Source organism: Clarias gariepinus, chromosome 6, assembly GCF_024256425.1.
Source record: "Clarias gariepinus isolate MV-2021 ecotype Netherlands chromosome 6, CGAR_prim_01v2, whole genome shotgun sequence".
Classification (NCBI taxonomy): domain Eukaryota; kingdom Metazoa; phylum Chordata; class Actinopteri; order Siluriformes; family Clariidae; genus Clarias; species Clarias gariepinus.
The window spans coordinates 9,169,972-9,184,839 of record NC_071105.1 but is presented as its reverse complement, the minus strand read 5'-3'; the positions used below and the strand labels follow the sequence as shown (position 1 = coordinate 9,184,839).

Below are 14,868 nucleotides of genomic sequence, written 5' to 3'. Positions count from 1 at the left end.
ACTCCATTAAAGACCGAACAATGATTTTTAAATTATTGACAGGGACACAAAGAGCCCTTGGGTAACCTTTTACAGCAATGTAGAAATATGAGAATTTTAAATGACTGATGGGATTTTGTTTTAAAGCTTATATTTGATAAGCAAAATATAAGGTCAATAGAACATGCATGTTTTCTCAGGAATTCTCTAGAGCTTGTAGAACTAAATTGTAATTCTGCAGAACATCAATGGCTTAGCAGGAGGTCTATGGAGTTATATTGGAGGTCTACAGAGTTCCACAAACATTCCATAAATCATTTTTTTTCGCAGTGGGAGAACATGGAATATTTCAAATATTTTATAGGGGTAAAATGTTTTCATGTACCAGGCTTGAGTAGATGATGTATGGTTAAAATGTCCATTCATTTCATTACCTGTAATGGATGACGCATGGAAAATAATTTTTCAAGCAACGGCATGTTAAATGGATCGAAGCATTTTAATGATTATATTTCATAGGACAGTGTCATTGTAGTAAGCAGGGACAGTTTTATTAAGTGTTTATTATTTTTTTATCAATTCATTGGTAATATCAGTTAATATCATATCGATTTGTTTTTTACATGAAACACGTACATAGGTAATCGTTGTTAATTACAATGCACATTTGTTTCAAGCGCCCTTTCATTATTATTTTGGATATATACAGTACAAGGCCTGTTTGGAAAAAAAAGTCCAGCCGTGTAAAAGTCAAGCTGGTCCGATCTGTGCGACATCAGTGTAACCTGGCAGCCAAGGAGAGTGAACTGAATACTTGAGCAATAAAGAGTTTACTGTACTAGTCAGTGGGGTGCTAGACGCCATCGAGTGAGCATATGTACTGTGCATATGACTGAGCGAGTAAAGCAAAATATCTGCATAAACTTTCGCAGTAAGCTTGAACATTCCTGCGCGGAAATTATTCAATCATGTATACATGTAGCCTGTAACAAGCAGAACACCTAAGAATGTTGAACGTGTACAGGGTGCAATCAACAAAGATTGGAGACTGAAAGTGCGAGAACTTGAAGTTTAATTAGGAGTTATTACAGGCAATCCAGTCATTACATGGCCGGATACTTACTAGACAGACCTCGTATACAGTACCGTGCAAAAGTCTTTGGCATACTGAGTAGATTAAATGAACGAAATGAGAGCCAATGCTTTTAAAATGGGTTGTTTATGTAACAACCTCAGCAGCAGCCTCATTTCCCCTCTCGTCTGTTCCAACCACTCAACATTCAGCATCACCAGTATACTAATCACTAGCCTAATCTTCTGCCATCATCTTCACCCATTTCTCACTGGTTCATGCCTTACCTTAAGTTAGATGTTTTTTTTAATGCTAGAATAATTAATAGGTAACTGTGTGGGTTAACAAACAAAAAACATTCCTCTAAAACTGCTCAGGTACAGAGTAGTGAAGAGAGGTTTAAATTATTTTAGTGACATGGTTCTTTGAATCTCATTCATTAAAATGAACAAATCTTTTTTTGAAGGCCTTTAGTTTATTTCATTCTGTTGATCAGAAATAAAATTAAATGTTACATTTTCAATAAACAGACCCCCAACATGTCTACATGTATTGTGATCAACAGAATGAGCAGCTCACCTCTCATATCTTCTGGTCTGAGTCTTTCATTCTCTTGAATCTATTGCACTGCATATAGTAGTGTCTATGGGAGTCACGTGACGAAAGAACGAACGACTCGGACTATAAGATTCATTGAGAACCGTTCAATACTGTTTGTCTGTTTTTGTCAATTCTGAGTCACGTTAAAGATTCGTTCAAAAAGAACAAATCGTTCATGAACGACCCATCACTAGTACAGCGACAAAAACTTGCCAAAGTCAGAGACAAAACATCATTTAGAAAGCTTGGAGAATTGCAAAATCACAAAAATCATCTTAAGATGATGTCTTGTTATATAAAAATCTAAGAAGTGCCACCCCTTGTCCTCTGTTTGCTATCCCATCTTAAAAAAAAAAAAAAAGACTTCCCTTCAGCACTACAGATACTTACAATATGCACAAAACATGGAAAAATACAGCACTTGCAAAATGCAGTCACTCCGATTTATCCTCGAATACACCTACATTAATAACACTGGCTGTTCAGCTAGCTCTATAATTGAATGAACAAATGTTGACAAACAATGCAGCAGATTGAAAAAAGGGAGACTAATAAAGGCAGCTACAAGGTTAGCGGACCACCTACGGCTAATTTGCTCGGCTGGCACAGGTACAGAAATCTCGGTTAACACCTGTAGTGTGCGGATGATTCAGAACTAATAAAAAAGCCCTTACTCTTGGTCCCATTAGTGTGACTGTAGCATTCATTAGGCAACACAGGCAAAATGTGCTGAAGTGAATAAATATTTTAATGCAATAACCTAGTTCCAGGACGCAAAAAAAGATTCAATCTTGTTCTTCTGCTTTTTCCGTGGAGGCACAAAGACAATCATAACCCTGTTCCCACCAAACATAGCGGTGTGGTCATGTGTTTATGCAAATCATTATTTCAGGATATTATCTTTGAGTATATTGGAATTTGATATATCGTGGCGAATATGCTTCTCTAGAGAGTCCACCGAAAGATTTTCATAAGCAGCATTTATTGAAAACATTTACATGCATATTTGTGACGGCTTCATGAAGGTGGCCAACTGACTGTCAAAGATTTTTATCTGCTTCATACTCCAAAAGCCATCTAGTCTTATAGGCAGTGCACTCAACAATGGCAAAATATCTCAGTCACTTACTCACACACTCTCTCTCTCCATCTCTTTGCATGGTACAAAATGTACTAATTTAGGAGCAACCCCTGTTCCGAGTTATTGACCCGGACACTTATTGCATTGAAGAGCAGCTAAAAATTCACATGCTTACATCTGCTAGTGATGAATTAAGACTAAAAAGAGAATAGAGGTCACGGGGGGGCCTGTGTGATTAGGCATGGTCTCTACAGCATTTCCCTGTTCCTATTGTCGCAATTTCTCACCTAAATGGGCCTGGAAGCATGACACGTGCCTACATTACATGTTTACAAACAGTTATTTTATATTGATTGCTGTCCATGGCATGAACATTAGAGAGTTCATTCACTGGCACTGAAGGATCCGTGATGCATCTTTTCCCCTACAGCTATTCTTTTATAGCCTCGGATAATGTGCAATAATGAGGCCGATGGTGAGCTTGAGCCGTGATTTAGAGAACGCGCTTAAAAGTGCTTCCATGTTTATGACATCGTAACTTGGATTTTCGCGAGCTTTTTACAGGTTATTTCTTCCTATGACAGCAGGATCACGGGACATTGTTTATCTGCTCTGGTCAGGCTGCTTTTGTCTCCATTAAAGCTTTTGCAGCTTGCTGCACAGGTTTGGGGCTTGTATCATTTCACCAAGCTGTAAAAAGTGCCTGGGGAGGAAGAGTTTCACGAGGCACGGGCGCTCTGCAGCCCAGGCCAGGGATACGAGATGGATCACCTATGTACCTGCCCTGGAGCGAGCAGGTAATGGGCAATCTAGTCGGCCTTGTTACGGTCATCCATGTTTTAATGGCTCCATCAGCATCATGGAAGCATCACTGCCTGTTACTGAGATGATGAAAAATGACTAACTGATCATTCCTGTCTATGAATGCAGAACAATGCATAATTATGATGATGATTGTCATTATTATTATTATTAGTAGTAGTAGTAGTATTAACAACTGGTTTTAATACTCACGCAGAATCTGACAGGTCGTCGTCTCACTGAGATTAAGGACTAGACGTTTAATGCTGGCATTGCTGAAATTGTCATAACTCATAAAAGGGCCATTAAAAGGTTATTATAGAGAAGGCTGGAGCTTTTATGTGTTTAACTTCAGCATGGAGGCACCAAGCAATCTATCTGTTTTTTTTTTTTTTTCTTCCTATTTTATTTTTTGTCCTAACTCCTGCCTGCAGGCTCACCACTCTGAGATGTGTGAGTCATATCAATTACTGGCCATTATTACAGGGAGAGCAAATGAGAGGGATATCAGAACCGAGGGAGAGGGGAGGGAGGGAGATTGCACACGTTGAAGCGCTGGTTAGAAATGATGGAGATGGAGTAGAAGAGGAAGGTATAGAGAAAGGGAGATTAAAGTGGTCCATAAGGAGTGACCAATTGGTTGTCTTTTATGGTTCCCCATAGGAATCAATGCTCGAAGCAGGTCTGAGTGAGCACCGCCAAAGAGGTGACCATTTTTAAGGTGGAAAAAAATTGGCCTAAAAATTGGTCTGGATTTGGCCCGAAGGTCCTGATTTGATGCATAATATATATATATATATATATATATATATATATATATATAAGACTTTTGCTCTAACATTAGGCTTGACATAGTGTTTTAGCAGTATGAAATCTGGAAGAGCACACAGTAGCCAGCTTTGCCACCTCATTGCTCTGTGCTTTGATCCTCAGCTCAGGTTAGAGATAAACCCATGTTTACATGAGCTCCTACCTGCTTAAACACATGCTGGTCGGTCTAAGCCTTGGCTATCCTAAACTGGCATAAGACTTAAGAGGTGTGTTAGAAATAAAAATATATTAACATTTATGAAATAGCACCACCTGAGACATAAGAATGGATTTTAAAACCCCTATCAAGTCCACGTACCATATGGCATCATGTCTGTGGCATAGACAGTTTGTACGCTAGCCTCTGCCCAATCCATAAATGAAAAAGGGATCCATGTGATGGTGATTCATTCACTTATATTTCTCCACTAGATACCTAGAAAAGTGGTGAAATCAGCAAGGATATACCAAGGAATTATCAATATACAAATATCTAACCCTTTCCACCACTACATGGGTTATGCTATATTATTACCTATTATGTATAACATATGCTAACCATGCATACGTCACAATTACACTATATGTGGCAAATCACCTTAAGTCTTACGTTGGGGCTTTTTTATAAGGAGGGTCTCATACTGTTTTAAAAATCAGTAGAAATCTTGTTTTGTAGAATATTTAAACAAGGATTCTGTGATGTAACAAGAAAGAGTGAACCCTCTGCATCATTTCGACACCAGGATTTCTCTGCTACCCTTAAAAATAACCTCACCAGCAGCACAGATTTATACAGTAGCAAAAAAAAAAATGCATGTTTTTTTAATCTCAACTAAAGCAACTAGCTTGGATAGTGTTCACCAAAGTGCCTTAAAACAGTGAACAAGATTAAAACTCGGAGGAAACCGGATTACCTGGAGGAAACCCTGGGGCCAGGGGTAGCTCAGTGGTTAAGGCATTGGACTACGGTTCTGAAGATCCCAGGTTCAAACCCCACAACCACAAAGTTGCCACTGTTGGGCCCTTGAGCAAGGCCCTTAACCCTCAACTGCTCAGATGTGTAATAAGATAAAAATGTAAGTCGCTCTGGATAAGAGCGTCTGCCAAATGCCTAAATGAAACCCACCAAGCATGGGGAGAACTCTACGCACACAGACCTAGGGCAGGAATCGAACCCGGACCCTGGAGGTGTAAGGCAACAGTGCTAACCAGTACAACATTGTGCCACGGTAAAGTACTTATCAACTGATTTTTGCCAAAATTAAAAATTTTATGAATTTCACCATGAAATCCACCATGATCATGATTAAAGTAAAATAGATACCAAAGGTGAACGAATTTATCTTTTATTTTTGACATCCTTAAAAATACACATTAAAAACCGTCAGCTGTCACAGTTGACCTTTTCAAACTTTTCAATGTGAGGGATAAATTTCTAAATGTTCGTCTAACAAAAAAAAATGAAGGGTTTTCATAAATAAAATACTATCAGGCATTAATTCGCTAACGCAAATGATAATACCAGTCTTCCATAACATCTTTAGACCAGGCCACTGCTTAAGCCTCCCACTGGGCTGAGCTGATTATCTCTTTGTTTTGACTTGGGCATTTTTCATAGAGAAAACTGAACAAAGAAAGACAGCGTCCTACACAGTGAGAACATCAATCAGCTCCACGGACCCTACACGCCACGGGAATGAATTAGTGAAGCCTATAGAACCGTTGAATAAGCTGAACCTAAGTGTTGCAACATTGCCCTCTACAGAGGAAGTGAGAAAATATCCCTAAGAGCTGTGGACAAAAGAACAAAGGAGCGCCGCAGGAAAGAACACAAAAGAAACGAAGGCAGCAAACACACATGACCTATTAACCATAAGCGTAGCATCTCATTTTTTTTTTTCATGCATAGTGCCTAATTGCATTGTTGTCAGTAATAACTATGCTTTAATAACAGGCAATCAGAGGTTGTGCATATGCTTTTTGTTTAGCTTATGCCTTTCTATTCATCACACATCAATCATCAATTCATTCTTCATTCTATTTACTGTTATACATGGTATTTAAATAGTTTTATTAGGCCATGACAAACGAAGGCCACAACTTTCAATATGGTGATTAAATAGGTGTGTCTTAGCACTGCTGGGGAAATCAGGCAACCAACACACACACACACACACCTCTGACCACTGGAGTGACCTCTATCCTAACCTATACCACACATTCTACCTGAGTGCATCTCACTTCACTCACCTTCAATCATCTGTATCCACCTCAGTCTCATCAGCATTCCCTAGGAGCAGGTACGTGACCTTATTTTATTTTAATTCCAAATATATTTCTCAGTATTTCACAACCGATCCCTTCCTTTGACGAATATTTCAGTGCATTATTGCTTTCTTCCAGATTAAGATGGGCTTGTTCGATTTCGCCAAAGTTATGATGGTTGTATACAACTTGTTAATCCTGGTAAGCGTTTTTTGTGATTTCTCATTACCCGTACGCATGTAAGTATAAAACGGGAGGGGCGCTGGTGGCATTTAAAAGAGTAATTACATTTCTGTATTTATAGCTTGAGATTTTTATGTGGCGTGTAATGTATAAAAAGAGATTCAGTTTGCCTGTGAATATGCACAGAGTAATTTATACTCCTCATAATGCCAACATATAACAAAGGAGCTTTCAAACTATATGTCACAGACATGTACCCAAGTCTATATATCGTCAACAAGGCAATTACAGTTTCTTACATGCAGCAATTTTCATCTCATTAAGTTGAAAGCTTCTAATTTTCCCAACTTGGTTTGATAGCTAATGGTGATGAAACTCCGCAATCACTAGAAGATGTTTTAGAGCAATTGATTCTGCACTCTTGCCTGTTCTGTATGCTTTAATTGTTAAGGGTGATTTCACAGCGTAATGGAGGATGGTTTTTATTTCCCTAAAAGCAATTTTTAAATGCCATTTTTGAGATTAGACTAGTTTAAACAATGAACATGCATCTGAACTGATTTGACCTGTCAGGTCTGAAAATATTGTTTTAGCAAAAAAAAAAAAAAAAAAAATAATAATAATATATATATATATATATATATATATATACACACACACAGGGGCCCAAATACACACTTTAACAATTGCTAAAAATGTCCTTTTTCACTTTGAATTATGGCAGTAGTGTGTTTCTTTCAAGATGTCGTACCCTTGTTAATCCTATCATGAGACCATCAGAAGAGAGGCATATATTTTTCATGTGGAAGTGTGTATACACTTTTTTGGGGGGCCTTTGTATGTTTATATCATATTTATATAATTAGAATTTCTATACCACTTTTAAAAATCAATATTCTCACAAAGACGCTTTATTGTAGATTTATATTTCGGCCGCTAACAGTAATAGTCCCTAGGGAAAAATCTCATGAGATGCCACGAGTTACTTCCAAATACAATCCAAATAGGTTCTACTTTCCTAGAAAAGCAACTCCCTGGTGCAATTTGCTTCAAAATGCATACTGCACTCATGCTTCAGAGTCCCAAGATTACAAATTCTCCTATTTATTGATGTATGGTACCTGCACTTCTATTATACGTCTCCTTCAAGCATGGCAGGGTTTCTATTTTGGTCCACTTCATCCAGGTCCTGTGCTTTGGGGATTTTCCTGCCCTTTTGCTGTTCTGTCCATTTTTTTTTTACTCTTTTATGCACCTTTTTTTTTTTTTTTTGCATATATCTATTTCCATAATCAAATTTACATGTAATATCTTACACGCAACTCCTTCTCACATGAAAATCTCCACGCTTTGTATATTCTTATAATTTTAAAGCCTTTTCTGCTGAAAGAAAGGACAATGGCAGAAACGATTGTGACAGGCAGCAGGAAGCATTCGGAGATAGGAACTTGAGAGTAATATGCTTGTCATATTTGTTTAGCTGTGAGCTGTGTTGATTATCGCAAGCAGGTGGGGAGAAAAATGTCACGTGGTACATGCATAAACTATTCTGGGAGCCACTTTAAAATTGATGTCAGAGAACGGTACCATGGAGTCATGTACGCTTTATCGGACATGCAGCACAATCACAGGGGAACGGCTGTGACAGATGATTGCTTTTGACATAAACTGTCAGGTTTCAGACATGGTTACAACGGCCATGTTTGAACTCACACATTGAGATCAACCTTCTCATTAAACTGTATGCGTCTGCTACAGAAATGGAGTAAAACCGATCTAGAGTTCAATGTGCTTCATGGGACATTTCGACTTTGTTGTATTAAAATGTCTTTTTTGGGCAATCAATTATATTAATAAATCTAAATCTGAATTAGAGCTTGATTTATAAAAGGGTATAATAAATATATACTGATTTATTATTTCAAACAAACAGGAATGATCAGAAAATGAGTTCAGAATAGACACCTTTTTTTCTTGTCTCTTCGTAGGCCATGTGTTTCAGACAAGACGTGTATGGTGAGACTTGGATCTTGTAAGACTCTTGAGCGAGAGTTTTTTTTTTTATGCTGGCTAGAAACCAGATATGAAGCTCGCGAGACAAAGAATGTCCCCATCTTACTGATGTCCACCTCGTACTGATGTCCACATTTACCGTCTCCATTCATTCGTCCTTAGTAACTGCCTGGTCATCTTACCTGTGGTTTAATGTGGCTCCAAATTTGTTTATTTTTGGGCAAATAGACCCAAAAACATGTGCATGTAGGATTAAAACTATCTTTTGCGAATCTCTAACAAAAAAAATTTAGGCAACACCTTCTTCAGGTTTAAATCTAAGACAGATTCAGACAAAGATATTTGAAACACTAATTATATACACACACACACACACACACACATATATATATATAGTGCCACTGGGTTACACCGTAGTTAGAAAGGTTACACCATTATACATGATGCTCCAGGCCCATGATGTACAGAGAGCGAGAGAGAGAGAGAGAGAGAGAGAGAGAGAGAGACCATTGTCTGTTTGTTATAGAGCTTTTTAACATTAATTAATGAGCATTAATTAATGGCCCATGTGTTGCTGCACCCTTGCCTGAGGGTTATTGTGATAAAAATGGTAATGAAATAAGGCCATTGCAAAATGTAAAGAATAAGACAGAGAGTTGTTAATGATGATTACATACCACAACATGGCCATAGTGGACTGTTTTTCAGTTGTGGCCCAAGGAACAACTTTGATATGAGCAATAATCACTATTTAATCTTACACACTGGTTAATTAATTACACATTATACAGTATATAGAAGACCTTATAAAGCCTGGAGTGAGTATATACATATGTAACTTTAATTTTCATATTAAACTACATAACTTGCTATGATATCTGTTGTTAAAACATGACATAAGATTGTGATATTTTAAATGTTTAGTTTGAAGGTATTGAACCCATTTCTATTACGATACAGCTTGCACAAGGTTTGCATTTGACTATCCACAATAATTCAGTTCTAACAATAAAAACATTATTTACAGTAGCAAAACACTCATATTTAGTACCTAAAAGTTGTTTGTACTAAGATGTTCATTTTATACTTATGTAAGAAGTCTTCCATAAGAAGTAAGAGTTTCCCACTATGCCGAAGTCTTCAGGATAAAGAACAATTAAAGAGAGAGAAAGAAACAGCCTAGTCAGAGGACAACACTTTTTATAGCTGCTGTAATGTAAGTGAATACAGGAACTTTTTACAAAACTACATGTACAGTATAAATCAATGCTTAAAGGGATGATATTCATTATTAAAGCAACATTTTAGTTTCTGGCAAACTCCTGAAGTATGAAAGGAAGGAATTCCTTTGGGACGATCAGCTTCAGAGTGGGAAGACCTTCTAAATAAATGTTTTTTGTTTCGTGATTTATTTTCTATATTCCAGAACAATACTGGAGATTTTAAAACAAGGAATTAGCATATATGGCATTATGTAGTTAAAAAAAAAAACTGCCTTTAGCATTCTTTTGCCATGTATTGTAGAAATAAATAAAAATCAGGAAAGACCATAGAATTCGGAGGTGTGTCTAAACTCCTAGTCATACTGTATATTTATAAAGATATACTTCATAAGTGTTGTGCATGTTGTATTCATAATGTATTATGAATGCTTAATTTGGTGTAGGTCACTTATCGTCTATGCTGCTTTATTCTGTATAAAGTGTCGTGAGGTGCCTGAAGCCTATTTCACACAAATACACACACACACTCACATGCTCCTTCACACACTACAGGCGATTTGGGAACACCAATTAGCCTAACCCTGCATGTCTTTGGATTGTGGGGGGAAACCAGTGTACCAGGAGGAAACCCACCAAACACGGGGAGAACATGCAAACTCCATGAACCCAAGAGTTGCCACTGTGCCGAATTTGTTTGAAGTGTACAATTAAAGTACAATTCTCCAAAACACTAAACTTTTTTTTTTTTTACAGAGCGGAGGAGGAGGCTTGATAGCAGTGGGCTTTTGGATGCATTTTACTTCAGATCTATTGGGGTCTAACGTATTGGGCGTGTTCGCTGTACATACCATGAACCTCATCAATGTGGACATGTACTTCATCAGTATTGGAATTGTAATGTTCCTGCTGGGATGTTTGGGCTGCTGTGGGGCAAAAAAAGAGAGCAAATGTCTCCTAATATGGGTAATGAAAAACACTCACATTATCAAGCATTGACTATACAGACATGAATTGTAGATTAGTATTTTATCAATTAGTTTAAAATTTTAATTAAATGCACCTTTTTAATTAATCCTTATGTAATTACTTTGCACAAAATGTAAATGTAATGTTGCTTTCCAGTCTCCTATACATTAGCGCATTGCCATATGACCTCAGATGCATTTAATTACTTGGTAGTACATCTAGGCTCATTATAAATCTCTACTCTTCCCCATACAGTTCCTTTCCATCATTGTCATCATCTTAGTTGCGGAGCTGGCTATTGGATTGTTTGCCCTTGCCTATTCTTCATACGTAAGTTTTGCTCGTGAGTTTGAGCTTTCTGACCGTTCCTGTTCCTGTCTATGTTATTTGCATGTTTTTTTTCTGACCATCATTAACTATGATGAGTTGGTGATGTCTCCAGTGCTTTCAGCTTCTTATTGCCTGGCATGATTGCTCCAAGCTTCACCTTTCACCAACTCAAGTTCAACATGCTAACATACCTATATTGCTGTGGCCATTTAGTGAAACCCATAATAATTTTAAATGAACGATGGAAAGCAGTTTGGGAAAATGATGCATTTTAATAATGCATATATAAGATTTTTGGGCAAATTCCTATAGTATAGGTCACACATAATGATTGGTTTTATTTCTGATCTAATGTCATTGCGAATTGTCCATTATTTTTGCTGCAAATTATTCTACTTTCCTGACTCTTACTCATCACCATCTGAATGAATAGTTTATCCAATTCTGCTAAGGCTATTCATTAGCAAACAGGAAGGACCTGAGAAGGACATATGTTTGAATTATGGACAATCTGAACTGTTAGGGGGAACATTAGGCATGCAAAAGCTCATTTAATGTGCTGTTTGTCACCATCTTTGACACGCGAATGTCCATTTATTCAGTTCAGTGGCAAACGAAATTGTCATTTTAATAATGTATACGCGTCTCTGTAACTGGCTGCATCTGCTGCCTTTTAGATAAATACGGACTGCGGATGCATTACAATATCACTGTAATGTAAATTTGAACAGTATGCGCATCTACCTGAATAATCAGAACTGGTGAGAGTGATAAGTCCTGACATGTTTAAATGCATTGCGGTACCTGCTTCTCCTCCCTGCCGCAATCCGACGCTCAAAAATAAATCAGAAACCTAATACATATGGACAGAGATAACAAGTGTGCAAAGAAATAGTTGCGACTATTTTGCTCACCCTTATGGGAATATACTTTATTGATAGTGGGCAATAAATTAGCAGAAACATATCACATTGAAAGCGTGAAAAGAATGTTTTAACCATTTCTCCAATCCATATACTGTTGCAGTATACCATTAAGACAGCACCTGTGCATGAGATGAAATATGCCATATTGCTATATTTGTGAAGTCTTTTTTGTCTGTATTGTTATGGAATATGCTTTTTTTCAGTAGGTCCAAGGTCTGTTTCAGTTATGAGTTGTGCACTCTACTTTACAGCGTTAGCGATCTCGGCTTTTAGCGAGCTCACTTTCCCCTACAGCACTTTGTCCTGCCATCGTCGATGGTGATGGATTAGTCGAGCTAGTGCATAATAACCCTACTGATCTGTGTTCCTCTGCTTTCTTCTTGGCCGATGGAGGGGGGTCTTTTAATTGCCGCTTGTCTGCACGTCCCCCCAGGCATACAGCGCACCACTCGTGATGACCCCCCCACCCTCTCTCGCTCGCTCACTCCCCCAATCCATCCATCTTTCTCACAGAATGTCAGTTTTTCCCCCCTCTCATCACTTTAGCCAAAGCAGCAGGAGAAACAAAGAGAGAGGGAGAGACTGGCACACATTTTCTGCCAGATAGTTACTTCATCAGTGTATACGTTTGGATGGTTTGCTGCATGAAATGATAATTTGAGCTAACATAATTGGTTGAAAGCTTCCCAACCAAATGCATCAATATATATGTAAATTTCCCATGATCAGAACCTACAAAAGATCATCGTCTCCAGTGTTACTGCTTTGAGTCCGTATTTGTTTTGGATGAATACCCTTAGCGGGTTCACTGATGGCCATATGCAAAAACGATAAGGAAAACGAGATGGCATGAACAACAATGTGAGTGCACATCAAGTCTTGCCTTTTTTTTTTTCTTTCCTTTCTTCTCTCAGATTGGAACATATCTAAGATCATGGGCCAGACCTGCCCTGCAGAATCAATATGGAAGACATTTCCACTTCACCGAACTGTGGAACAGGACCATGACAAAGGTAAACCAAGGCTTAATCGAAGAGCATATCCTTCTATGGCCCGCGCATGATTGAGGAGCCTCTGCTAAACGACTCAGTGCACAATGCAGAACTGTAAATACCTCACAGTTATCAGTCATATTTGTGCCATTGTAATGTAGGATAAAATAATATGTAGGATTAAAAAATTGTCTTGCTAAATAAACTGCCAAAGTGAATTTGGAATGAAAGTGGAATGAAAACATGTGTGGCACTTTGGGATTAGTACTTAGCCATGTAGCCATGAAGCAACATCAGGTTTTATCATTTATTCATCTCTTCTGTTTTGTTGCATGATAGCTGGATTGCTGTGGTTTTAATAACTACACCGACTTCACTGGATCCTATTATTCTAAGCTCTATGGTGAGATTTATCCTTCCAGCTGCTGTGGAAACACCACACTGAGATGTGATTTGCAGAATGCCAAGAACAGCATGGTTAAGGTGAGAAAGCCCGCTGCTAAACTACTTGTGTTGCCTAAAGGTTTTAACAGCAGAAGAAGCAGAAATCCTGGACGTATATCAGCAAATTTTAGGTTGCCGACACGGGAGACTATATATTATAGAAGGCCGTAATGTTTAAACACAAAAATATTATGCTCAATATAGTGTAGGTTCCCCTTGAGCCACGTGGGCGGCTTTGGCCCCTCGAAGCATGACTCAACAAGGTGGTGGTGTGCTGAATCGTCTGGTAACAGGACATTAGCGGCAGACCCTTTTCGGTGCTGTGGGATGCTGGATGGGGCCTCCGTGGATCAAACATGTTTGTCTCGTGCATTACATGGATGGATCTGGGTAGTTTGGAGGCTGGGTCATTAAAGCTGAACTCTTTGCCTGCCAAGTATCACATGCAGCAGGCTGTGGTGTGCTGGGTGTTCTGGTACCTTGCTATCATAGCCAGCATTGACATTTATCAGCAATTTGTGTTCCATTGGCTTTTCTGTGGGACTGAACCAGACAGACTGACCTTTGGTCCCCATAGGCCGGGATGAGCCTTCGGTGCCCATAATTCTGTCACCAATTTACTGGTACAGTATATAATTGATAAATAGTGTTATTCAATTTCTGTGGCGGTGGTGTAAATGTTTCCTTATATAAACTTTTATCATAGCTGTTAATATTGAGATTTTACTAGAAAACAATAATTATAAACCTTGTAGCCAGAATTATTGCTACTATTATAATAAATAAATCAACACCTTTTGGCCAAACGGAATGGAGAATTAAATTATATATATTTTTTTATATATTATAATACTTTAAGGATAATAATTTTATAGTAAATGTATTTACTTTCTTTAGGGTTGTTTTAAGTGGATTGAATGGGCCCTAGATGAAAAACTCTACATTTTGGGAGCTGTTGCAGCAGGGGTTGCTGGTACTGAGGTAAATTTAGAACATAATCGAAGCTTCCATGTAATCAAGTTAGTCAATGTTGTCAACATCTTCACACCTACCAAGATAAATCATTTTATACTTTTCTTTCCATCTTTTAGTCTGGAGCAGTGATTGTGGCCTTGTACCTTTTCTTTTACCTGGATAAAGATGAGATGATCAAAGCTGCTTGATTTTTTATTTTAATTTTTTT

At 38.0% G+C, this 14,868-nt stretch overlaps 1 protein-coding gene across 1 annotated transcript; it reads left to right on the top strand.

Annotated features, from left to right (window-relative positions):
* Positions 1-6,752: 6,752 nt before the first annotated feature.
* LOC128526397 (tetraspanin-1) lies at positions 6,753-14,848 on the top strand. The gene is made up of 7 exons (XM_053498212.1): positions 6,753-6,809; positions 10,781-10,990; positions 11,249-11,323; positions 13,164-13,262; positions 13,581-13,724; positions 14,583-14,666; positions 14,777-14,848. The coding sequence occupies exons 1-7, from the start codon at positions 6,753-6,755 to the stop codon at positions 14,846-14,848; spliced, it is 741 nt and encodes a 246-aa protein (XP_053354187.1).
* Positions 14,849-14,868: the final 20 nt, after the last annotated feature.

Bases quoted from the DNA above. Each gene is read 5' to 3' on its own strand.
- LOC128526397 (XM_053498212.1), top strand. From the start codon at position 6,753: ATGGGCTTGTTCGATTTCGCCAAAGTTATGATGGTTGTATACAACTTG. The intron at 11,324-13,163 runs GTAAGTTTTGCT...TTCTTCTCTCAG, and splicing joins CCCTTGCCTATTCTTCATAC to ATTGGAACATATCTAAGATC. The intron at 13,725-14,582 runs GTGAGAAAGCCC...TACTTTCTTTAG, and splicing joins CCAAGAACAGCATGGTTAAG to GGTTGTTTTAAGTGGATTGA.